At 44.9% G+C, this 27365-nt stretch overlaps 1 protein-coding gene across 3 annotated transcripts in view; it reads right to left on the minus strand.

The window, feature by feature from the left end:
* Dennd2c (DENN domain containing 2C) overlaps positions 1-27365 on the minus strand; it is a 73359-nt gene that overhangs the window by 29381 nt on the left and 16613 nt on the right. The window contains exons 1-6 of one of the 3 annotated variants that reach the window (XM_048442239.3): positions 14389-14506; positions 9015-10011; positions 7963-8093; positions 7455-7570; positions 5182-5352; positions 1556-1652 (exon numbers count right to left, since the gene is read on the minus strand). In XM_048442239.3, coding sequence (XP_048298196.3) covers positions 1556-1652; positions 5182-5352; positions 7455-7570; positions 7963-8093; positions 9015-9826 — 1327 coding nt within the window. In that variant the 5' untranslated portion in view covers positions 9827-10011; positions 14389-14506. Of the gene's footprint in view, positions 1-1555; positions 1653-5181; positions 5353-7454; positions 7571-7962; positions 8094-9014; positions 10012-11162; positions 11274-14388; positions 14507-27365 lie in introns of those variants that run through there. The other 2 variants (XM_048442240.3, XM_048442238.3) reach the window with 2 other exon arrangements.

The following is a 27365-nucleotide window of genomic DNA, read 5'->3' on the forward strand; positions in this document are numbered from 1 at the left end:
CGCGCCTGTATCCCTCACCTAGTGAGACTATCTGCATCGGAGAGCTCTGGGTTTGATTGAGAGGTCCTGCCTCAAATGAGTAAAGTAGAAGAAAGATAGCAGAAAATCATCACTCTCGGGCCTTCACTGGAGCGTTCATATGTACACCCACACACATGAGCACACACGGACACATACACATCACATAGAAAAGAGGAAACGAAAAGAAACTTGGAAAACACGTTAAACATTGTGCTGTTCTGTACATAGGACTGGATCAAAACTAGTCTAACACAGTAATAACAGAGCCTTTGGAACCCAGATGATTTGATTTTTACATAATTAAGTTGTTTCAATATAAGAGTCGACTTGTAAAGGAAATTAAGACATTGCTCTTGGTGAATCTGTAAAAATAAGAAATAGTGTCCTCTGGCAGGGCTTTCTCACTTAGTAACTTTCTCTCTCTTAGCCGAGCTACGCTCTCATGAGGCTGTCCTGTAGATGCGGCACTGGAGTTGGACCAGGGTCACACAGTGAGGCAGGCGGGAACTTTCATCTACACCGCATCCCAGCCCCCTGCGGGGTTGTAAGAAATAACATCCCCCCAGAGAGACCGGGCTGGCCTGGAACTTCAATCTTCCTGCCTCTGTTTCCCTAGGGCAGGGTTACAAGTGTGCACCACCACACCCAGCCCTTTTCACAGGAGTTTTTATGAAAACACTTCTAATTTGTTGTGACTATTCCAATTTTCCTACCTAGGCTAAAGTAAGTTTTATCTAGACATCTGCATGGTAAATTATGGAGGTCCAGAGATGTGGTACAAGTTGGGTATCACATGTCTGTGGCCACAGTGGTGAATGTCTGTACCCTGGCACCTGGGAGGTTGAGGCAGGGGGACTCCAGGAGCAAGACTCTATCTCAAAAAAGGACAAACCAGAGAGCAAAGTGGAATTACAAAATAATTACTCAGACTTTAAAAAATTTAGTTTCATTGGCTTACAATTGTTTATTTGTTCACACAATATTTTTTACTTTGAATTAAATCAGAAGGAATTGGAAGATGGCCCTTGAAGAGCCAAGTGTGAATGTGGTGGCTATGTCTGTAATCCCACAGGCTGGAAGGCTGAAGCAGAAGGCTCATCACAAGTACATGCCAGTCTGGGATACACAGTGAGTTCCAGGCCAACTGGAACTAGCGAGTGAGACCGTCCAATCAGACATTGCGTTACAGGACAATGCTCCCTTCAGATGCTGTTATGGTTTGAACGCAAAATGTCCCTAGAAGCTCGTGTTTTGAATGCCTGCTCCCAGTTGGCACTATTCAGGGCAGCTGTGGAAACTCCAGGAGGTGGGTTCTGATCGGCAGAAGGAGGATGTGATACCAGCCCTGGCTTCTTCCTTGCTGTTTCCTAGTCTGCTGCATGCTCCGCCTCCATGAACCGACATGACGGACAGAGTCCTCTGAAACTGTGGGCCAAACAAATCTCCCCATCCTTACCTTGTGTCTGCAGCTGGTCACAGCAGCAGGAGACTCACACACTAACACTACAAACAGACAAGCAAACACGGCTCCTACCTTTGGAGGAGGGTGCTTCTTTTCCGGTGTAAGGCTGTAGCTTTACCCTCTTCTTCCCTCTCTTAGATTCAAAAGTATCATTTATTTTCAAAACAAGCTGGAAAAAAAAAAGACAAGAAAATGACAAAGCTGGTATAATTACAAAATTACAAAGATGGGGGTCAAAGCCACCACCACGGTTCTCCGCATGACTGGCATTAATACAGTAAATGTTTTTTTTAATGTAAAATTCTCTTTGAATAATAAACACCTTAACATTTTTCAATTTTGCACTAAAATGGTATCATTAGATGTGTGTTCTCAGACTGTCTACAAGCAGGGAAGGAAACTGCAGGACCCTGTCCTTCCAGAAGAGTGCAGAGATTCCGTGTCACTCCATGTCACAACACGCGGGGAATGCGGACTGCACTCCCTACGGTGATTAAGACTTTGCTCAAGTTTTCACTTGCTCAGAGCAGGAAGGGGAACAGTCACCCACTGCAGGGTGGGGCTTCGCTATTCTGCTCCCAGGAGTTTCTCCCAAGAGGAGACAATCACGATGATGGAGATTTCGCCAAAAGGAGTACACGCTTCGCCACTGTGGGCGCAACTTATCTTAGAGAGGTCATAAAAATGGGAGACTCTCAAATCACTCCACACCGAGCTGCTGACCTCCCGCCCCACTCATTGTTTATACCTCAAGCAACTGCAATCAGATCGTTTATTTCTAAATCGTTTGATAGCTGTTTCTATTTAGTAAGCATTACTAAGAATTTTTTTCCTAATATTGGAAAAGGCGAGTGTGTGGAAGAGAGAGTCAGAGAGACATATAGACATTTTAAAACAAGAAGCTGATTAGCTTTTCCATGCCTAGTTTTCTCTTTTCTCAAGGTTCCAAGCTTTATCACACTGCCTAAACAGACGTGTTAAGCGCTCTGTGAGATGAGAGTCCAGGCTGCTGAGGAGAGCGCTCATGTCTTCATTTGTCCTTGTAGATTTAGCAATCCCGAGGGCGACAAGCTCAACCAATCCACTACAAGCAAAAGCACGCAAGAAACACATGCAGGTCTTCACTCTCTAGACGAAATTGCTCTCTATGAAGATTCTGTAGCTGCCGTTCAAGTGAAAAATTGCCAGTGTTCTTCAGTGTTCCCTTTACAAAAAAGTAAGCAGGAGAATCCGAAAAAGAGAAAGGTATTGCTACGGACTACAGAAAAGATTTACGGGAGCAAGCAAGTTTTAGGTGCAATAACACCGAAGACAGGGTAAATATTAATGTGGACTTACAAAGTAGAATCAAAAGCGTGCCCTCATATTTGAAGGAAACGACTGTCCTGGGAACACCAGATTAAGTGGCAGTCTAAAGTTCTGGCTATGCGCTAGGACGAGGAGCCTACACCGACTCTGCCGCGGCGGCAAACACTGCAGAGCCACAGAAAGGACAGCAGCTGCTTGACTTGGCGGCCACAACACCAAAGCACCAGGGAAGGCAACTGGCAACCCCACACAGGCTTCCACAGCAGGGAAGGAAGGAAGGGTGGGGACCAGGCATGTGCACTAGATCAGAAGGCAATTTCCCTTCCAGGGAAAGCTGGAGTCATCAAAGACGGCAGAAATGAAAAGTCCCTGAAGATACTAAAAAAAAAAAAATTTTTTTAAATTACTGAATCTGGGACACCCTAAGAGGACTTAAATTTTTTTTGTAATATTTATTCTTATTATGTTTACATGTATGTGTGCAAGCACTTATAGATTTGTGCACGTGAGTGCAGCTGCCTGAGGAGCCCAGAGGTGTTTGTGAACGGCCCAATGTGGGGGCTGGGACGGGAACTTGGGTCCTCTGAAAGAGCAAGATGCTCCCAACTGCTGAGCCATCTCTCCAAACCCTTAAGGGACTGCTCTAGAGAGTCATGGGTAGTGCTATGGGCTTGTTTCTGCCCAGCAGTCAGAAGTACACCAGTGTGGGAACAGTGGCAGACACCGACCTACAATCTCATCAGTGAGCTAAGGAGGCCAAAGTAGGAGGATGGCAGTTCACAGCCAGTCTGGGCTACACAGTGAGTGTCTTTAAAACAAAGCAAAACAAAGTCAACACCATTTCTTCACTTTCCAAAAACCTCTGGGGATAACACAGATCTGGGGATATAGCCAGGTGGTGGTGGCGCACGTCTTTAATCCCAGCACTCAAGACAGAGACAAGCGGATCTCTGTGAGTTCGAGGACAGCCTGGCCTAGAAAGCAAGTTCCCGGACAGCCAGGGCTACACAGGGAAACCCTGTGATGAAAACACAAAATCCCACCCACAAAAAGTCCAAGGTCAACATCAGCTACAGACCTGATTTTAACACCTGATTTCAAGACCAGCCTGAGATACTTTTTTTTCTTTGTAAAGAAACTTCTTCTTCTTCTTTTTTTTTTTTTAAAGAAAAGGAAGAATTGGTCCTGTCATCGGTTATTAGAAAGTGTATCAGACTTGGCAGTGCATAAAACAGCCCAAACCAGAAGGGGATGGGAGGGAAGCAGAAGCAGGAAACACCGTAGGCTCTCCTGCTCAGCTCTCCCTTGCTTGTTTTTTTCTGACACAGAAGACAGAATCCAAGGCCTCACACAAGTAGGACAACTGCTTTAACACTGAGCCAAGCCTAGCTCTCCCGTCTCCTGTAACCCTACAGTCTGCAGTTCCTAACCTGCTCATGCGGGGTTAGCGATCTCAGGGAGAATCCCTCAGGCTGCATCCTCGCTCTAGAAACACAACTTTGCTGCTCTGGAATCAGAGCCATCTTCCTGAGAAGAAAGCTCCTGCAGGATGCCTCCCAAAGGCAAGGGCAGGAAGCAGACCAGAAGAATTAAATTAATTCTGGAACACAAGATTTTCCCCTAACCAAGAAGCAGCTGTGACTCTTGTTTAACGTTGAAGTCAGGTACAAAACGCGTGTGCTAAATGAATATCTGAGCGAATTCACCTTTCATTATGGAAGGAAAAATACTTCGACGATCCGATTTCTCCATTATGTTTATTATCTGCTACTGTATGTGTCAATCCCGAAACCACCTTAATTAAACATAGTTTAAAAATATTTTCATGTAACCTCATAAATGTCTCTCCCAAAAGAAGACATGGCTACAAGTTATCTTTTTAAAAAATATCTTGCTTGTAAACGATTCTGCGTTTCCCCGCCTTGAGGACAAGGTCATTTATGTTGTATGTTTTTTGATAATGTCTAGTACCAAGCTATAGTCTGGTTTTCTTTTCCCCACCTCTGAATGGACATTTTAATCCTGATAAATGGCACATTCTTCATTATTACTGACAATCTGTAAACTCTGGCACAAGAAACGAATGGGAATAAACAGACCCCCTTTTGTGTGAGTCTGGCATCTCCTTGAGATAGGCAGCCGATTTTCAACAAGAACCAGGATAACTGAAGTGAGGCTCTCCAGCTGAAATTTCTAATCCACAGAGAATGTCAAAAAAGCCATGTGTGCAATTTCTTGAATGAGCAAAAACTCAAAACCCAAGGCTGCTTTCCAGATCTACTGAAAGCAGGGAAAGTCTAGCCTATTATTCGCTCGTTCTAACGTTATCTATTCTCCTCTACTAAGATGCTGGGGTAAAATTTCAAAAATGAATGTACTGGACATCTCACCCTTGGGAGATTTCTCGTCTTCCTGTTAGCCACTTCTCCAGCTCGGAAAAGCTTCCACTCGGTTAACGTGACCGGCAAAGTGGTGTCCTTTGTGAGCTTTGACCGCAAATAAGCTTGAGAGTTCTTCAGGTCCATGGTCTTCCGCTGAAGGAACGGGGGCTTGGGAGGGAGCTAAAACAGGAGACACACTGGTAAAATAAGATCGTCTCTAGGAATGTCTCTGTCTTCACACAAAGTCAGAGCTGCCATGAAAATGCTTATCTTCCTTTTAAAGCCACCCCACATGGGGATTCTGCAATTCCTTCTCATCTTGTGAGCCGCTTCTCCGTTTTCTAACTCAAACCTCTACCCCTGTGATCCAATCCGATTCCCAAGGGATAACAGTGCCCCATCTCCACCAACTCAAACAATCCCAACGCTTTCAGGAAATGCGTGGGTAACTGAGGCCACGGGTTGAGATGAACTTAATAAGAGCACTGGGACCGACCGAGCACTGAAAAGCTCATGGCCTGTCTGAAGCACAGCTACTTAAACCAAGGGTTGTTGACCTGGTAATGTAACTGAATGAGAGGAGTCATAAAAAACTCGGCAACAGTCAAAGGTTTCTGAGCACCAGCGACCAACAATTAATTTAAACCCAGGCCACACAGAATCTGAGGTGGTTTTCGGCAGAGCTCACATGTGTGGCATGGCATGACCTCACTGCGGCCCGTTTTCAGCACCCAGCACATGCTGGCTACACTCACACACTGTCATGTCATACGACACCACTACACGCTTGGTTCAGATGTGAGACTCCCGCATGTTAGAAATGGCAATGTTTTCATCTCACACGCTCAGTGTTCTGTCTGTGCAAACATGATGGTTTAATTACAGAAAGTAAAGAGTTCATATTTTCCTGCTCTGTGCCTCAGCACGGGTCAAGCTAGCGGATTTTATTGTTAGAATGTTTGATTTTAAAATTGCTATTTGAGTCGATAATTTGAGTTTAATAAAAGTCATTAAAGGAAGCTGGGCAGTGGTGTTGCATGTCTTTAATCCCGACACTTGGGAGGTAGAAGTAGATGGATCTCAGAGTTTGAGGCCAGCTTGAGCTACAGAGCAAGTTCCAGGACAGTCAGGGCTACACAGAGAAACCCTGTCACCTCTACCACAAAAAACAAAAACAAAAAACAAAAATGAAAGAAAGAAAAAATAAAAAATTCATTAAATGATGGGGCTGGAGAAATGCCTCAATGGTTAAGAGTGTTATTGCTCTTAAGAGGACCTGAGTTGGGCAGCTCTCAACAGTCTGTAACTCGGCTCCAAGCAATCAATCCTGCTGGCATTCAAGGGCACCTGCATTCATATGCACATACCCACAGGTAGATGGTGCACACCCATATACATAATAAAAAAGTAAGCATCATAAAATGAACTCTGGCTTTGGATTAGAATAGAATTTTACTGTTCTGTAAACATAACTCTGCCATAACTCTGTCATTCTATATTATAAATCAAATATGCTGCAAAGATTCAATCCTTTTGGGGGGCATAGGTGAAGGCAGGGTTGAGATGGAGTCTCCCCGTGTAGACTTGGCTAGTCTGGAGCTCCCTAAGAAACCCAGGCTGACCTCAAATGCACAGGTATCCACCTACCACACACCCAGCCAGGATTCAATTCTTATGTAAAAATAAGCACACCCATCTCATTACTATGCATATTTGCTTTTGTCTTTAATAATGGTAAAATTATATGCTATGGATAAAACTGTTGTAAAATAAATCTCTTTATGATTTATTGTCAGCAAAGGTTTCATCTGTACACCGATTACATACCTATATTATCTGTGGTCATGTGAAAATTTCCTGGGCGGATGGGTGTGGTGGCACAGAACGTAAACCCAGTACTCTAGAGGGCAAGGCAGGCAATCTGTGAGTTCACAGCTAGCCTGGTCTACATAGTGAGCTCCAGACCAGCTGACCCTATCTCAAAATACATTTTTCCTTGGGTGAAAAGGGGTTGCCAACAGAAAAGCTTAAGGAGCTCTAATCTAAACTTATTTATATTAAATTATTTTGGAAACACTAAGATTAACCAACCAATAGCAAAAGCAGAAAATTTTAAAAAGAAGCTTGCATACCTAATCTTTAAAACGAAACAAAACACTCCCACTGACAATAAAATCTACATTTCAGTGCCTCATAATTTGGCCCCCGGTTAAACCAGCACAACCTTCCACATGGCCACACACAGGAGTCTGGTGTGTTCTGCGGTGAAGCCTCTCTTATACCTTGGGTGTTCTGAAGGCACTCTTAGCAGGCGGCAGCCTCCATGCTGAAGGGGATCTCCAAATGGGGAACGGCGGCTGCACTGGAATATCTTCGTAGGGGTTTTCCTTGGCTGGATCTTTAAAAACCAGATGAACACTGCTTAGAGAAACACAATAAAGTGGGAACAGTGGCTGTCGCTAAAGAGCCAAATGATTTTCTTTACATTTTTGTCGGGGTGTAAGGTTGCTAAGAGCAATGGCATTTTAAGTGTATACATCTCTGCTATGTCCGACCAAGCTGAAGAACTTTAAAAACACTATCTGCAAATATCTACTTCTCAACTGAGCCATCTGTTACGCTAGCTGTAAAATTCATTAATGATGAAAAACTTCATATGCTGAATGTTTCTATACTAGAAAACCAAAGTTAAGTTAAAACAAGATATGTCTGATTGTAAGGAAAAGCCCACCGCACAACGAGGGGCGTCACCAATGCACAGTACATCTGCCCGCGAAGCACGGCACCTACATATGATATCCTCGTAGATGTTGTCCTCAGACTGTGTGTAATAAAGTGCTGAACCAGCGCTTCTTCCGAGTTCTTCATGAATCTTCCGTGAGTTCCGAAAGTGCTGAATGTCTTCAAATTCAAAGGATTTCCTTAAGAAAGGACACACATTTTAAGGTTACACCTTCAAAAACTGTGATCTCTAAACAATGAGATTAGGCAGAAATGGAAAAGACTTGTGTGTAAAATTACAAAAATGGTCAGGTGTGGTGGTGCATGCCTTTAGTTCCAGCACTGGGGAGGCAGAAGTAGGTGAATCTCTGTGAGTTCGAGGCCAGACTGATCTATACAACTCCAGTACAGCCAAAGTTACACAGAGAAACCTGTCTTAAAGAACCATAACTAACTAAATAAATAGGTTTTACTTTATATGTATGTGTTCTGCCTACATGCATGTCTGAACAACACTTGCATGCCTGGTACCCATAGACACCAGAACAGGGTGTCAGGTCCCCTGGAATTGGAATTGCAGACAGTTGTGAGATGCCATGTGGGTGCTGGGAATGAAACCTGGGTCCCCTGGAAGAGCCAGCAGCCAGTGTTCTTACCTGCTGAGTCATCTCTCCAGCCCTAATTACTCCCTAATTAAAAGCGAGGCTGAGACCATCATGTCCCAAATGAAGTAAGTAGCCAACCCGCTTATCTAAAAGCTCTTTGGGAGGTTGGGCAACGGGGATAAGATGATGTCTTGCTATGGAATCCACGCTGGTTTCTAAGTCACTATGTAGCTCAGGCTAGCCCCAAAATATGGCGATCCTCCTGCCTCAGGAGCCTTCCTGGTAATGGAAACACAGTATGCTCCACCCTACCCAGCCTTCGGAATTCCTGAAGATGCCACTCGATGCTCCTAGGTGGGAGAATGGCACCTGTAACCTCCACACTTCTGCTGCCCCTTCTACTGCCCCTCCATGCTATCAGCAACCCTTTGCTCAATGGAAGGCCTGGATTGAGTTGGGGGGGGGCAGCTCAAGAACCACAGATTACAAATTATGGCCTGTAACGTGAAGGCGTACCTTTTGGATCTCCCTCTGATTTTCCCACCGTATCTCTTTGGCTCGGGATCCTGAGAAGAGGCCAAAGAAGCCTCCACACAGGAACTCTTCTCACAGTACTTTTGGTCACAGTTTCTTTCTTTATATGGCACACCGCCAGATTCAGACAAATACCTGAATGTCCTACGGGGTTTGGGCAAAGGATTTATAGAGGGTTCATATTCTTGCCCCTCGGGTTCACAATAAATATTTTCCAAGCTCTTGGTTATTCCATAAGAACTATCCAGAACTCTGAAACTCGATTCTTTTTCTGTAGAGTCACAAGGCGCTAAAACCGAATTTAAGACTTTCTCCGAGGGAAGCGCTTCTATTCTTTTCCACAGTATCTGTGAGGTATAGAAGTTTCCCGGAGGTAGCGAAGCCTCTGGATCCACCGTGACGTCTTTGCGGCTTTCAATTTCCCTGACCCGAGCACACACCCAGTTGGAGTCTGGTCCGGTTTCTGAGGGGTGGGCGTCTTTACACTCTCGCTGATCGCCTTCATGCTCACTGTGACCGTGGCTTTTGGCATCTGCATCCCTGGGTGGTAAAGCCCCATTCTGAGAGACGCTCCTCCCATCACCAGAAGGATGCTGATGAGGAGGAGGCGCTGCGTGACAGTTATTATACCTCACTCCAAAGTCCTTTGGGTGAGACCTAGCTGGCCTAGTCACACCGTTAGCCCTTCCTTCCCACTGGGAGATCTTCTGTTTGATGTTTCTGCAGTGACTTCGGGACAGGGTCTGAAGAGCGGACCGGGTAAAGCCAGCATCCATGTTCCCGGTGGGGTGCATAACAAGTGACGGATCTCAGCAAGGTGCCATTGCCCGTTAGCTGCAGAAGGCTGTATTCCTTATCTTGTCAGAACAGAAGGGATCCTGGTCATTTCCTCTCATGTTTAACTTGGAGGTATCTCGTTAAAAACAATTTTCATCACGGATCTTTGTTGAAAACAGTTACAACTGTACCGTGAACGATCCTATTAAAATGAGACAGGAATATTAACACAGCCTCATGACTTTAAACACCACTCAACACTGCCCACCTAGCACCAAATAGTTAATTTACGTTGAATTTGTAAAAAAAAAAAAAAAAAAAAGTGCCTGTAATTCAACTCCATAAAGCTAATGTTACTAAGAAAATATTCCTGATACTATCTCTTAAGCTGTCAGCGTTAATAGTCTGCTATATTTAATACTTTGCAAAATACATACATTAGTCTGTAATGAGTCAATTCTTTTTTTGTGGTACTAGATGTTATAACTTAAAAAAATGGTGGGAGACACCATCATGCAACAGAGGGGTTTATTACTGAGCGAAGGGAATGGGAAGGGGGGACAGGGGTGGGGGGGACGGGGACGGAGGCAGACATGGGCACAGAGTGCTGCCTGAGTACTGGCAAATGCATCCTGCCAGGTGACAGGCCGGCACAACGCCTGAACGCTAACACTAGGGCCCTGTGCACGCTAGGCAGCTAGGCAAAGCACTCTCACTGAACAACATACACTGTCAGCTCATAGATCTGTTCTTTATGGAACGCTCTCTTAACGAAACAGGGACCAGTGTAATAGTGCAAAAATCACACATAAGGCTGAGTATGGTGGTGCAGGCTTTAATTCCAGCATTCAGGAGGCAGATGCAGAGGACCTCGGTGAGCTTGAGGCCAGCCTGGTCTACATAGTGAGTTCCAGGACATCCAGGGCTACATAGTGAGATCCTGTCTCAAAACAAACAAACGAACAAAAAAACCACACAGAAGCAGAACTGCACCTAGTAATTAAAAAGTGTATTTACATGTCTAGACAGGAACCGATTCACAGACACATCGGCAGCTAATTTCCTCCTCTTGCCTTCTGTTACTACGTAGTATTAGCCCATCACCCACCCTTACTTCAGCTGAACTGTTAACAGGATTTCACACAGACTGCTGAAGAGACGCGCCCCAAAGCCACCCACTATCTTGTCCCTGGCTGCATTTCCCACCTCTTGGCCGCCAAGCCCTGGACTCAGCTCAGCCGTCACCGTTCCCATCCTTCCTTTCCCAGAGGCGGCACCCCCCCAGCCCCAAAAACCGCTTCCTCAAATGTAAAGGAAGGCTGGCCGAAACTTTTCCTGCCACTAAGGAGAGACCTGCTCTCAAGTTCCGCTGCACAGTGGTTATAAATAGCATCCATTCAGAACTTCCTGAGGTAGGGTCATCCTTCCTCCTGCTTCATCTGCGTGGCCCTGATTAACAAGCAGGAAACTATCTTAGCCTGGCTCTGCCAGTACAGCTGACCAAACTGGACTGGTGTACACGCCCCCCGCCCCGCCCCTCACCCTCACTTTATTCTTGCCATAGAAACTGTTCTTCAGAACATCCACAGCTTTCATTTAAACCATGTCCACAGTTTTTAAAATCACTTTTCCTGCTGCATGTATACTTGGGAGTTCCTTGTGGCGTCCTCACACATGCTTATTAAGTACCTGAATCTCCTCCCTCCCTCTACCTCTCTCTCTTAGTCGAATCCCCCACCCCTCCTATTTTAGTTTCATGCCCTCCTTTTCCCTCTAGCATCCACATTCAGGAAGTCATGTGACGTTTGTCTTTGTGTTCATTCTGATTTGTGTGCATCCTTACAAGTTTGCAGGAAATTTAGCTTTGCCAGAAAAGAAACTCTGGCCTAATGCCAAAATTAATTTTTTTAATTAAGAAATTAAACACATATGGGTGAGAAAAATCATAAAAAGCTCATTGAAGTTGTGTGCGTGAGCATGTGTGCATATTGTGTGCGTGTGTGTGTGTGTGTATGCATGTACGTGTACTTATGCTTGTTTGCCTCTTTTCCCGAGGTCAAATCTCACTCTGGAGCCCAGACTGGCCTCAAACTAGTCGCAATCCTCCCATCTCAGCCTGCAGAGCGCTGGCTGACTGCACCCAGCAAGAGCCCCTGACGGAGCACTGCAGTATGACAGTGCATGACAGTGCATCCAGCTGCTGCTGAGCAAGACTCCAAACACCTTCTGCTTACTACTGACACTTGTGAGTGTCCTTGACACTAGGGTTTTCTTCATTATGGACAAGACGGATTTGGCTTCTGAGAGGCTCCATCTTGTTAACGAAGCTTTCCCTGACATTCCCCTGGCCCACATGGGTAAAACTGAGGGGGAGAAAGGGAAAACTTTCAGAGCTACGAAAATCATTTAAACCTGAAAATCTAACAAATGGCTAAATCTGCAGACTTCCACCCAAATATCAATGATGTATACGATGGTGTTCAGGCGGCAGCAGGCAGTTTAGCTACAGGAGAGAAATCCTGTTTGTTCTCACCGCATGCTGTCAAAAGGTGAACGAAGTTTCAACAGGTTGTAGTGATAACATGCCTACAGTCCCAGCACTCAGGCGGAGGCAGGAGGATTGTGGATTTGAGGCCAATCTCTTATGTACAGAAAGAGAGCCTGTCTCAAAACCCACAAGTTTTGATGGCTTTTAACCACATTTTCAACTATATGGTAATAAACAACACATTTATGACTGTACGGTAGGTAATACAACACCTTTTAACCACATTTGCGACTGTCCGGTAATACAACAACAACACCTTTAGAGCAGATTTCACACTTGGAATATTTCGTTTTGCAAAACTGAAGGTTCTGTATTTTTCTTTTTGAGACAGGGTCTCATTGTGTAGCCCAGGCTGGCCTAGATTGGGTCTGTAGGTGCAAGTCACCTGGTTTCCAAATCAGTTCATTCCTTTGTAAAATGTCTTGCCTAATATGGTCTCATAAATAAAAAAGAAGAAAAAAAGCATAACTTGTCAAACAAAACTTACCTCAGAAATCTCCTATCCCCCCCACCCCAGTTCCTCTTCCCCAGGTCCCACTTCTCCCCTGACCTACAAACCTCACTCCTGATCCCCAGCCTTCTGTCCTGTCCTCCACCCCATAAATGCCTGTCAGTTTTCAAAGTTTCTGCCAACCTTCATCTTTTTCAAAGCTCCCTGAGTGAGGCCACCGTATTCACAGTTACCACAGATTGCTTTTGCAAGCTGCTCAGAGTTCTTGCAGAAGCACATCTCACAGTTTAAACAAGGTGTCTTCTCTTAAAACCACAAGAGCCAAGTACTTCTGTGTTGTGAAAGACCTCTGAAGTCGGGTCAGACTCAGGAACGCGGACGGTCCCAGTGGGTGATCGCAGTGGGAGACACAGCGGTGGTCAGCAGGATGTGAGGAGAGCAGAGATACACAGATTCGGGTTATATATGACACAGAATGCTTGCAGGGGATTCTAAACCAGGCTTCTTTGTTTCTATTTTCTGTTGTTCTCCAGTGTATTTGTGCTCATCGAATAAATACATCAAGTGCAGTTATCAGCTGAACACATCATGTGTGTTCACCATATTACAGGAACCAACGTGACTCCAGTCAGGTAACAAATTCTCTTTGGATAGGAGAGTACGGATGCTCAGTTTCCCAACACCTCACACAGAGCGAGTTTCTTCAGATCCTTTACGACAACAGAATTAAATGCATGAATTTGCCGTAATAATTTAGGCCTTTCTTTTCTTATTTTTCACATGTATACATCCATAGAGTAGAGGCCAGTGGCTGACACCTGGAATCTTCCTCAACCGTTCTCCACTTCAGAATTTACTGAGGCACGGTTTCTCACTTGAACTTGGAGCTCACTCCATTCAGCTAGTCTACCCACTCAGCCAGTCTACCCACTCAGCCAGTCTACCCACTCAGCCAGTCTACCCACTCAGCCAGTCTACCTACTCAGCTAGTCTACCCACTCAGCCGGTCTACCCACTCAGCCAGTCTACCTACTCAGCTAGTCTACCCGTTCAGCTAGCCTAGCATGGTCACTTGTTCCAGGGATCCCGTCTCCTCTTCCCAAATACTGGATGCCACACCTGCCTAGCGTTTACATGGGCACTGGGGACAAGCATTTTATCCTGGAGCCATCTTTTAAACTCCAATTTAGACCATCCTAAAAGTTGACTAAGTGATAAAGAGGCAAAATGGACAATTTCATGATATATGAATTTCATCTCAATTAAAAAGAAACTAGGAGTCAGGCGGTGGTGGTACATGCCTTTAATTTCAGCACTCAGGAGGCAGAGGCAGGCGGATCTCTGTGAGCTCGAGGCCAGTCTGGTCTACAAAGCAAGTTCCAGGCCAGCCAGGGCGGTTACACAGAGAAGCCTATCTTGAAAAACCTAGGAAAAGAAAAAGAAAGAAAGAAAGAAAGAAAGAAAGAAAGAAAGAAAGAAAGAAAGAAAGAAAGAAAGAAGAGAGAGAGAGAGAGAGAGAGAGAGAGAGAGAGAGAGAGAGAGAGAGGGGAAACTAATAAAAAGCAAGCAGGAAAACTCACTTGCAGCCATGACAGATTGGACTCGCCGTCCCTACACAGTTCCAAACCCGTAGAGAAGAGGATGAATGCTTTCTACATTATATATCAGGCACAAGGACTGTGGCCCCTGAAGCTGGGCCTTGCTTTTCCCTGGTGACATTCTATTACACAGCACTGAGTCGGGAGCCCCACCAGGGTGTGGCAAGCTTGCTAAACTGAAGATAAAGAGACTGGAGTCTGAAAGGGCGAAATCAGCAAACAGAACTATCCAGGCAAAGTTACCCCCCAAAAAGAAGGAGGGATGGGGGAAGCCCCAGCAATTTACACAGTTTACATGAGCCTTGGCTAAGAACTGAGCTGCAAATGCGAGGGAACCTATGTGGCTGGACAGCAACAGCCAATGAGCAAAGACCAGCCAGGAAGGAGCTGTAAAACTGACCAACACCAAGTTCACACAGGCCCAGGAAGTGTTCACGTTTCACTACCACACAAGGCTGGAGAGATGGCTCAGTGGGTCAGAGCAAATACTCTTCTTGCAGAGGACTCAAGTTCAGTTTCCGGCACCCACGTAGCAATTCAAAAGTACCTGTAAGTTTAACTCTGGGGGAATCCAATGTCTCTGGTTTCCCTGGGCGCCTGTACTCATGGACACTAACCATATACATCCTCACATTTTAAAATAAAATAAATCTTTAAAAAATGGCAAGTTGAAGAGCCAAGCAGTGGTGGTGCATGCCTTCAGGAGGCAGAGGTAGGTAGATCTCTGTGAGTTCGAGGTCAGCCTCGTCTATAGAGAGAGTTCCAGGACAGGTTCCAAAGCTACAGAGAAAACCCTGTCTTGAAAAAACAAAACAAAGGTACGTTGAGTCAAATTTGTAGTATTAATGCTGAGCATATTCACTGACAACACATAAAATTTTAAAAAAAGCAACAGACATGGCAGACTTCAAGTCAGTTATCATAAATCTATTAATAACTTAAAGAAAAAAGTGAAAATAGAAGAACAGAAGAAAACAAGGGCCTGGGGCCTCAGACGGTAAAACACCTGTCACACAAACATGAGGACATGAGCCCAGTCCCTAGCGCTTATGACTTACAAATGAAAGCTGAGCACGGCAGTACATACATGTAATCCCAGTACTGGGCAGACTGAGCACGGCAGTACATACATGTAATCCCAGCACTGGGCAGGCAGAAACAGGAGAATCCCTGGAGATGGTTGGCTGGATGGTAGCCAACCTAGGTTATCAGTGAGCTCCAGATTCAGGGACAATAATCATGTCAAATAATAATGTTGTGGGGCTGGAGAAAAGGCTCTGTGGTTAAAAGCACTGGCTGCTCTTCTGGGGGACTTGAATTCGATTCCCAGTACCCAGAAGGTAGTTCACAACCATCTATAACTCCAGTTCCAGGAGATCTGATGCCCTCTTCTGACCTTCAGGGATACCAAGCATGCACACAGTACACAAACATACATGTAGACAAAACACTCATATACATACAAAATAGAAATAATTTAAGAAACAAAACAGAGGGTCAGGTGGTGGTAGTGTATGCCTTTAATCCCAGCAGACAGAGGCAGGAAGATCTCTGAGTTGGAAGTCAGCCTGGTAAACAAAGTTCCAGGACAGCCAGGGCTACAGAGAAACCCTGTCTTGAAAAATAATAAAAATAAAAATAAAACAGAAAGCAATAGAGGAAGATGCACAATGCTGACCTATGGCGTACACATGCACACATGACACAGAGTACTTACTGCATTAGTATTAAAGACAGAAAAACATAAAACCAGCTAAGTGTTCAGAATGTTTAATAAGAAGGAGGTGGAAAACCATGGGGACTAGTGCCTAGCTCCTTCTTGGAGGAAAGCAGCCAGATCACGACTATATTTAAAGAATGATCTAGGAAAGCAGGGCGGTGGTGGCGCACACCTTTAATCCCAGCACTTGAGAGGCAGAGGCAGGCGGATCTCTGTGAGTTCGAGGCCAGCCTGACCTACAAAAGTTAGTTTCAGGACAGGTTCCAAAACTACAGAGAAACCCTGTCTCAAAAAACAAAAACAAAAACAAACCTCAATTTTCAGTTTCATAGCTTGGAGAGCAAAGGAAATCAGAGACAGAAGAAGGCTTCACATCTGTAATGAATTTGGGCCCTCGGAAAGAAGAAACTGTGCTAGACAAAGTGCGTTAATTATTCTAAACAACAGTCACTCTCTAAACTCTAAATTCTGCAAGGAGCAGAGATCCTTGGTTGATTCCTCCTCTACACAGCTGGGGTTGAACCCACGGCCTTGGGCACAAGTGTAAGTTCTAGCTCAGGGCTCCACCTCCAGAACACACACATTCATGACTAAGCTCTGGTTCTTCTCGGGTCGTGGGAAAAGTGGGGAATTGGGTGTAGATGGCTATTATAATAACACTTGTTTTATGTTTAGAGCCAAAGTAACTGTTTATCTGAAGAAAACAGCTGCCAGCTACTTAGCTACTAGAAGGACCACGGCCAAATGGAAAGAGAATTGTTGTTGGCGCCTGAGGATGGCATTTCAGGAAAAAGATAAGAGATAAAAATCTCTGGGGGGAGAAAAAAGACGCAGCCCTCCATTAATTACTTGTAAAAAGCAGCGTGCCACGGTGCAGAGATAATGTGCATCCCATGTCTCCTGTGTGCGGCACTTCCCTGGTCATAGGTGTATCTTAATCTTCCCTGCCGCGTTTTTCACTGTAATGGAGATAGATAAATGACTTTCCCAGAATGAAGAGCAAAGGACCTGGAGCTGGTGGCACCGGGTTCAAACATGAATGTGCTAACCCCGCTTGCCTTCTCCATTCGGTATCCTACACTGTCGTAACAGCACCAAGTAGGAACCCGAAGAAGGGAATAACTTTGCTGGATATACAATTCTGAATTGATATTTTCCCTTAATTTTTTGTGTGCATGAGTATTTTGTCTGTATGTCTGCTTCCCACAGAGGTCAGAAGAGGGTGCCAGATCCCCTGGAACTGGAGCCACAGGCAGTTGTGACCCACCATATGAGTGCTAGGATGGGTCCACTGGAAGGCCAGTCAGTGCTCTGAATCACTAAGCTACATCTCCAGCCCCTCCTTAGCTTTGTTATTGTTTTTATTTTTGCTTGTATTTTTGGTTTTTTGTTTGCTTGTTTTTCGAGACAGGGTTTCTCTTTGTAGCCCTGACTGTCCTGGAACTTGCTCTGTAGACTAGGCTATCCAACTCACAGATATCCTCCTGCCTCTGCTTCCTAAGTGCTGGGATTAAAGGCATGCGCCACCACTGCCTGGCTCCTTCCTTCATTTTTAAGATTATTATTCCTTACATTCATATTTTCTCTCCCCACCCCGTGTCGTGTGTGTGTGTGTGTGTGTGTGTGTGTGTGTGTGTAGGTCATAGGCTTGCAGTAGGTACCCTGACCTCTGGCCATTTTGATGATCTCTTTTTAAGGTTATGAGATGGCTCAGCAGTTAAAACCACTTGTTTCTCTTGGAGTTCAGTTCCCAGCAACCACATGGTGGCAGTTTCAGGGATCTGCTACTCTCTTCTAACTTCTGTAGACACTGCTTGTACATGTTACACATACATGCAGACAGGAAAACACACACAAAGTAAAAATAAATGTATTTTTAAAGAAACATTAAAAAATAATAAATACACTGGACATGTTTGCACTTTTAATCCCAGCACTTGGAAGGCAGAGACAGGTGAATCTCTGTGAGTTCAAGGCCAGCCTGGTCTACAAAACAAGTTCCAGGACTGCCAGGGTGTTATGCAGAGAAACCCTGTCTCAGGAAAAAATACATACATACATATACATATACATATACATATACATATACATATACATATACATACACACACACACACACACACACACATAATTCCTTTTAAGAGTAAAGAGAGAAGATGATTCTCTGAATGTGACCTGTTTCTCAGGGAGTAGAATAAATCACTCACTTTGGCAATGAAGGAGACAAACCACAGAAGAAAGAATACTATACCACTTAAGGAGACATGAATTTCGTGTGAGGGCCGTGTCATGGCTCACAGACCAGAGTACAGGCTTCCGAGCTGACATCTGGATTTAAATCCCCTCTAATCCACCCACCACACAGACTCTTTTTTTTTTAAAGATTTATTTATTTATTATGTATACAACATTCCTTCCATGTATGCCCACATGCCAGAAGAGGGCACCAGATCTTCATTACAGATGGTTGTGAGCCACCATGTAGTTGCTGGGAATTGAACTCAGGACCTCTGGAAGAGCAGTTAGTGCTCTTAGCCACTAAGCCATCTCTCCAGACCCCCCCCCCCCCCACACTCTTCTAACCTCTCAAGAGTTTTAACTTTTCACTTCTACAAGGGAGTAAGCCTTGTCGGTTCAGTACGTGGAGGACAGAGTGAATAGTATGCAAAGCATGCACAAAGCATGTGATGAGGGCTATAGCATTATTACAGAAAACGGTGGCTGCCACACTTATAGACAGTTACCTACCCGGTCTACGGGGCTGAGCCAGCACACATGCTGACAAACGTCTCACTCTTCCCTCTTACAATGACAACATTAATGTATGCCCTTATCCTGTCTCTCCAACCCTAATGGCCTACCTGTCCCCTGTCCCAATCCCACTCAGTGTAGTTAGGCTGCTATTCCTAAACAAGCCACAGATTCAAGGCAGCTGCTCTGAACTTATGGGTCGCGACCGCTAGGTCGAATGACCTTTTCACAGGGTTTATCTAAGATTATCTGCATAGCAAATATTTACATTATTTTCACAACATTAGCAAAATTACAGTTAAGAAGTAGCATCAAAGTAATTTTATGGTTGGGGTCCCCACAACACAAAGAACTGTATTAAAGGGTCGCAGCATTAGGAAGGCTGAGAACCACTGGACTCGGGGTGCTCCACCATCTACAACACTTCCAATGAGCAGCAGATTTTTTTAAAAAGAAGTAACCTAAGGTTCTGCTATTGAAATTGAATTAATACCTTCCAATCATCTCCAGTATATGAAATAAATTAAGTTAGTGGACTTAATTCCCTCAATTAATAAGAGACAGGCACAGCTGTACTAACTCATCTGATTTTTAAACTGCCTTTCTGTATCTGTGAGCTTTACATCTCTGGACTTAGCCAACCGTGGACTAAAAACCCTTGGAGGGGAAATGTGTCTGTATTAAATATGCAGAGATGTCTTTTGCCACTATCCCCGACCCAGCACAGTATAAAAGAGACCTGAGCTGTGTTCCCGTTCTACCAGCTGCTCTGGCCACCCAGAGTGGACTCGCCACGTGAGGATGATGAGCACAGGCTGCCCTGCACCGTTTTGTATGAGGATCTTGAGCATCCACAAATCTTGGTATCCATGAAGTGGTCCTGACACAAACCCCACGATGCTAAGGGATGACTCTATTAATGTATTCCTAAACAAATCTATCTAATTGTTTGACCTTCCCTATGACTCAAGGTTCAAGGCAACACTAACAGAATAATAACAAAATTGGAAATACACGTAACTAATATTTTTAAATTGGCAAAAGCAGGGCAGCAGAGAAGGCACAGCAGTTCAGAGCATGGACGGCTCTTGCAGTGGAGCCACGTTCCGTTGCCAGCACCCACATCAGGTGGCTCACACCACCTGTGAGTCCAGCGCTAGGGACTAACACCGTCTCCTGGTCTTTGCACACTGAACTTATATGCACATATCTGTCTGTAGTCAGCCCATCTGTCCATCTGTCCGTCTGTCTCTCTGTCTCTCTGTCTCTCTCTCTCTCTCTCTCACACACACACACACACAATTAAAAATAAAGTAAATCTAAACTATAAAAAAATTGGAAAAGCCAACTGTACACAATTTCAAAGCTTTCAAAATACCCCTGCTTTTATAAGTTCATACATAAAACAGGGTCACAGGTTTACTCCCTTTAAAGATAGTTTCTGGGGCTGGCGAGATGGCTCGGGGGTAAAAGTGCTTGCCACCATGTCTGACCTAAGTGTGCCCTCTGTGAGAGCAGGCACACATGCATATGTGCACAACACAGCTGCACAAAATAAACAAATAAATAAATACATAGATCCTGGTTTAAATGGTAAAATTATATGTGTACCTATTTCCTGCTGTGGTACCGGTACGATCCAGTTCCTATTCTTTAACACAGCCAAGACTTTCAGCTTCTAACTCTGCCCTCTGCCATGTGTGTTCCTCGTCTACGCGTAGTCCAGTCATACCAAGTCATCTGCAGCTACTACTGAACAGTCACCACTGGCCTCACACACAGTTCAGACACACCAGATCCGGCTTTCGGCTGAGCAGTGCCCTTAAGTTACTGACCCCTCCTAAGTAAATTTGGCTTCCTTATCCAGAGGATGCCCACGGCGATGGCAGCATCAACCTTGGAGCATTCAGAATGGGCTGTGCACAGCTCTACTCTAGCAATGTTAATCTACCACCGAGCGCCTTTCCCAGTCTGCATCTGACTGTTTAACAACAAAGCCAGACATTGCTGGAAGCCTCACTTGTGGATGGGGAAACAGGCACAAAGAGATCAGCACCTTTTCCACAAAAGATACAGACTATTCAAATTTTTATAACGTGTGAGTTTAAATAAGAGATAAAAAAACACTGTGCAGTGCCTAGGATAGAAATAACAGAGCCTATTAATTCCTTTATCAGAATCTACCTTTTTTACATTGCTAAATTTTTTGGCTATACTGGGGACTTTGCAAAAGCTAGGCAAACGCTCTACCCCTGAGCTATACCAACAGCCCTTTAACTTTACGATGTAATGTGTATACCCGATAGCAGCTATAAAGTGTTTCTGTGAAGCTTACTTAACCAAGTATTAACCAAGCCTGTGCCTCCTGTACATACCACCACACTGTGGTTCCAAATTTGAATACTTCTTCTTTTTCTTTTTATTTTCTTTCTTTCTTTCTTTCTTTTTTTCCCGTTTGTTTCGTTTTTTGAGAAAAGGTTTCTCTGTGTAACAGCTCTGGCTGTCCTGGAATGCACTTTGTAGACCAGGCTGGCCTCGAACTGCCTCCCAAGTGCTAGGATTAGGGCGAGAGTGCCACCACTGTCCGGACCCTTGAATTATTCTTTGCCGCAAATTGTGTATCTTTTCTATGAACTCAGGAACCTTAATCCACTGGAGTCTTTCCTGCTAGGGAAAACTAGGGATGAGATGAAAGGGAGATAGTGTGAACGGTCAGGTAAACGCTCTTCAGCACAGGCTGACCTCAGAGTGCCACCCGACATTGGCATGAGGAGATGCGGAACCATTTTGCAGAAAAAGGTGAGCAAAGAACCTGCTTGGGAAGCAGCAGGATGTTAAACTGCTCAGTCTGTTTTTCCTTCCTTTCTTTCTAAAAATTTTCTATTAAACGTATTTATATAGAAATGTCAGTATATATTATTTAACCTGTAAAGCCCCTGGATAACTTTGAGTCACGGTGTTACTATGCAGCCCCAGGTAGCCTGCCTGGTGCCTGCTATGTAGACCAGACAGGGCTTTGAACTCACACAGATCCACCTGCTTCTGCCAAGTCCTGGGATTATAGGCCTGTGCCACCATTTCTGATAAAGTACACAGAAATAAATCTCGAAGAAAATTCCTCATTGGGCCAGGCAGAGGTGGTGCACGCCTTTAATCTCAGCACTTGGGAGACAGAGGCAGGCAGATCTTTGTGAGTTCGAGGCCAGCCTGGTCTACAAGAGCTAGTTCCAGGACAGATTCCAAAACTACACAGAAACCCTGTCTCGAAAAAACAAGCAAACAAAAACAAAAAACAAACAAAAATTCGTCTTTGGATTTAGCTAAAAATGTTTTCTAGCAAATGAAAAACAACCAAATCACTGGAGAAAAAAACAAACGAATAAAAGCAAGAGTCAAATTGGCTTAAACTTCTCAAGCTTTTTCCATTTCCCTGATTAATACTTGAATAATAAATCTTCAAAGAAGCACAGTGGGATTTCGGCCTTTTATCTCTCTCCCGTCAGAGGGAATTGCCATGTAAATAACTGAAATGGCTCCCAATATAGAAAAGAAACTTCAAAAAATGTTAATAAGTGTTTGTAATACATAACATAAACTTGGCAGTTACTGTACGTGACTGCAGAGTAAGAAAAGTGAAGGGTGCTTCAAAGTGTAAACTTAATGGTCGCCTGGGCCACTCAGGTCTCTGGCGCTCGTCATTGGACTGTTTTGAGGTTTTTGTTAAGTGAAAGAATTTTAAAATGCTAGTTGATAAATGAAAATTCTGTTTAGGGGCTGACACATGAGTCTAAACAACGCTGTGTGGCTGTTAGAGCCGGTGACCCACACCATTCATACAGCCCTGCCAAGTGACTCCAATTCCTCTTCACTGTTCATCTATTTTAGCAGGTACCAGGGGAGGGTCTACTACAGGAGGGTCTACGTGCTATGGACCTCATTAACCTCATTACAATACAATGGTCATTCCTGGTGACTCCACCTCACTAACACATCTCTAATCCTGACCCCCTCTCATCTTCACTATTAACATACTGACCTAGGCCACCATCACTTCTCACTCCATTTCATATTTACTTATAAATAAACATGGATTTTATTTGGGTTTTTAAAAAGCCTTAAGATGTGTGTGTGTGTGTGTGTGTGTGTGTGTGTGTGTGTGGTCTGCCATATGTGGGTGGACCTGGTGCCTAAGGTGGACAAAAGGAGGCATCTGATTCCCTGGAATTGAGGTTATAGTTAGCGACTGTGAGCTGCCCATGTGGGAGCTGGGAACAGACCCAGGTCTGCTGTAAGAGCAAGTGCTCTTAGCCCTTGAGCCATCCCTCCAGGTAGGGGGAGGAAGCACATCACAGAAAGGTGGGCATCTCAGGGCAGCATCTTCACTCAAATGCTGCACTTGTTTACATACTGTTGGCCTCTATTGGAATATAAACTCCTTCACTACTACGTCCCCAGCACTTAGGAGAGAATGCACCAAGCAGCAATTCCTCAGTGAAGATCTGCAGAATGAATGGCTCGGTCCCAGATACGATGAAAAAGAAGTTTGAGGGGGCTGGCGAAATGGCTCAGTGGTGTAGAGTACTTACTGACCTTGCTAGGACCTGAGTGCCTTACAGCCATCTGTGGCTTCAGTTCTAAAGGATCCTGGCTCCAGTTCTGGGGGATTCTACATCCTCTTCTGGCCTCCTTGGGCACCAGGCATGTATACAGTGCACATATGTGCATGCAGGGAAAGCATTCATATATAGAATAAATAAATGTATAAAAAATTTAACGAAAAGTTTGTGACTAGCAAGGTGGTCCAGCAGTAGTGGCCTGAATAAAAATGGCTCCCATAGGACCATAGAGAGTGGCACTACTAGGAGGTGTGGCTTGCTGGACAATGTACATCACTAGGGGTGGGCTCAAGTCACACCCAGTGTGGCTGTCAATTCCTGCTGCTTGGGGATCCAGATATAGAACTCTCAGCTCCCTTTCCAGCACCACGTCTGTCTGCGTGCCACTGTGTTCCCTCCATGATGACAATGGAAGCCAGCCCCAATGAAAAGTTTTTCTTTATAAGAATTGCCACGGCCAAGGTGCCTCTTCACAGCAATAAAACCCTAACTGAGAAAGAAGATGGCGGCAGACACTGGAGTACTGCTGTGACAGGCCTGACCACGCTTTTGTTTGGAGGAATGTGGACCCTGAGACTTTGCATTAGAAAAGCAGTTGAATGCTCTTAATGGGGCTTAATGGACCATCCTAGTGGTGCAGAGGGGAACAAGAACTGCGAGGCGTGGCCTGGAGACTACCCTGGTGGAATTTTGGTGAAGGGTGTGGTTGCTTTCCGCCCTTTCCAAAGAATCTGCCTGAGGCTAAAGTGAAGAGGTTTGGATTAATTGCGTTGGCAGAGAAGATTTCAAACCAGCCTAGTATCGACTCTGTCAGGTAATTATGATTAGTGTTGACTCTATTGTAATCTATAAGGAAAAGGAGCAAATTGGGCAAAGAAAGTCACAAAATGAACAATTTGAGAAAAGGGGCACCAGGAAATGGAATGGAGCTAAATCCTGGGTTCAAGAAGACAAGCAAAACCTGGCGTTGGAGGTGCACACCTTTAATCCTAGCACTCGGGAGGCAGAGACAGGCAGACTTCTGTGAGTTCGAGGCCAGCCTGGTTTCCAGAACAAGTTCCAGGTCAGGCTTCAAAACTACAGAGAAATCCTGTCTCAAAAAAAAAAAAAAAAAAAAAAAAAAGAAAAAAAGAAAGAAAGAAAGAAAGAAAAGAAAAGGAAAAAGAAAGAAAGAAAAGAAAAGAAAAGATAAGCAAATTTTTAAAAATCCTGATGTTAAATGGAACAAAGGGAGTGGTGATCTCAGGGCAAAACCCCACCCAGCTAAACTTCCAACTTGTGAAAAGGAATTAAAGAAAAACTTAGAGCCAGGTGTGGTGGTGCACACCCCTAACCCCAGGACTCAGGAGACAGAGACAGGCAGAGGCCAGTCAGGCCTATAGATCGAATTTCAGGAGAGTCAAGCTTAGGCAGTGGTAAAAGAAACCACTGGAAAAAAGAAAGCTGGTGAAGACGTACATGAACCATCGGGCCATGTTCCAGCCCCAACAAGCAGCAGAACTTGCAGCAAAACAAGCAGCTTCGGCCTCAAGGTTCTGGCTTTAGAGTCCAGGATACAAGAAAGGGCCTATGGAATATTCCCCATGACTAAGGAAAGCCACTGTGGTCAGGCATGTGTCAGGGGTGTCCCAACATAGGGGCCTGGAGAGGCCACTGCATGAAGCTGTGACAGCGAAGCCAGGATTGCCTGGGAACACCAAGATGTTGGAGATAGCAGAGTCAGGGGAGGAGAGCTGTTATAATTAGAAAAGAAACAGCGGAAGGAGTCGCACCATGCAACAGAGCTCACATAGGAGGTTTATTGGAAGAGGAGAGAGAAGAGGCACAGAAGGGGCAAAGAGAGAGCAGAGATGGTTAAGAGCACTGGTTGCTCTTCCAGAGATCCTGAGTTCAATTCCCAGTAACCACATGGTGGCTCACAACCATCTATAATGAGATCTGGTGCTCTCTTCTGGCCTGCAGGCATACATGGAGGCAGAACACTGTATACATAATAAATCTTAAAAAAAAAAAAAAAGACTGGTGACGACCTATGAACTGCTCTAGTCACCTGCCACCTGTCACCTGTCACCTGTGCTATGAACCTTGGACTCTAACACTCTGGAACCATAAGCCCAAAATAAACTCTCTCTTCTATAAGTCACTTTGATTGTGGTATTTTGTCACAGCAATAAAAAAGTAACTAATACTAATGAGACTACATCATAGAATATTTTAGTATAATGAATACCAACATTACTCACTTAAATAATTAGCACAGAAGGAATAAGAACCAACTGTCTGTATTCCCTGTCTGCCACCCAGCAGAAGCACAGTTTCACACAAGGCTCCCGGTTCCCAGGGAAAGAGATCCAGAGAGGGCTCAGGGCTTCAGTACTTGCTGCTCTGTCAGGGGAGCTGGTTTGGTTCCCTGCACCAGTGCAGTCACCTGAGCTCCGAACCCAGGAGATTTGATACCTTCTTCTGGCCCACATGGAGGTGTATGTGGACCTGTGAGTTCATGTGCACACACACACACTCTTTACAAGGTGTAATGACATGTAAGTATAAACATGTTACAAGGAATCCCACTAGTTTGTAGGGTAACAACAAGCTTTAAAATAAAAGAGATAATTACCACAGGTTTAGAGGAAGAAAAGTGGCTTTTTTTAACCTTTGTTATGTGTGTAATGGTTATAATAAAATGTAATGAATTAATTAAAATGCTGCAGGTCCCCAAGGGGCTGCAGCTGGCAGGAGGTCCGGAGACCACACCACAGGTCCCCGAAGTGGCAGCAGGCAGCGGGCTTCAGGTCCCAAGAGCAGCCAGTCCCAGGCAGGGATGATGCAGTTCCCTAAGTGGCTGCAGTGGGGCACGAGGGGCAGTGAGTCACAGGCAGGGAGCCGCGTGGTGGGTGAGAGACCTCAACGGGGCAGCCAGTCCCACGAGGAGAGACAGATGGATGGACACGCCATGAGACCATGCTGCAGGTCACAAGCAGGGAGCCACGTGGCAGGCGAGAGAGAGATGGATAGGCATGCCATGCAGAGTGAGGTTGGATATTTATTTAGTGGGTTATGGAGGGGAAAGAATAAAAGGGAAGAAGAGCAGAGAGGCAGAGAGAGATAGAGAAAGAGACAGAGAGAAACGGGGGAGGAGAGGAACCAAAGCAGCAGCTACCTCTCTGGGAGAGAGACAGAAAAGGAAGGGCTCACACTGGAAGATGAAAATCAGTTTGACTGATGGGGGCAAGGAGTGGGTGTGGCTTGTGTCTTAAAGGGACAGGACAGATCATTACATTGTGTACAGGTGTTTTGCCTGCATGCGTGTCTGTGCACCATGTGTATGCAGTATCTGTGGAGGTCAGAAGAGAGCCTTAGATCCCCTGGGACTGGAGTTACAAATAGTTGTGAGCTTCCACGTGAGTTCAGGGAATTGTACCTGGGTCCTCTGGAAGAGTAGCCAGTACTCTTAACTGCTGAGCCATCTCTCCTGCCCATTAATGGTATTTAGAAAGACATTCCTCTCAGTCCACATATTATGGAAGCCAGAAAACACAAGAACGGTCATGCTTCATAAGTAACCAGAGTTCTAAGATGGTGATACAGCTCAGCAGCACATGTGTGATGCCATGGGCTCAACCTCTAGCATTTGTAAAATAGAAACCAAAGGGAAAGCCTTCAAGACCTCCGGGAATGTGAGCTGGTTCTTCATCTAACTGCCTCTGGAAGATAATTCTGGTTTCTAAAGTTGTCCTGGAACCTAGAGCCCAGCACAGACTTCAGAAATTAGATTCACGGGAAGCCAGAGGGCTTTGTGTGCTGGGAGAAGATGCCCCAAACACTCTTGCCATCCTTGGTCTCTCACAAATGAAGGTTTTCTTGAGTTGCAC

The sequence above is a fragment of the Myodes glareolus genome, chromosome 17, assembly GCF_982192425.1.
Source record: "Myodes glareolus chromosome 17, mMyoGla1.1, whole genome shotgun sequence".
NCBI classification, from domain to species: domain Eukaryota; kingdom Metazoa; phylum Chordata; class Mammalia; order Rodentia; family Cricetidae; genus Myodes; species Myodes glareolus.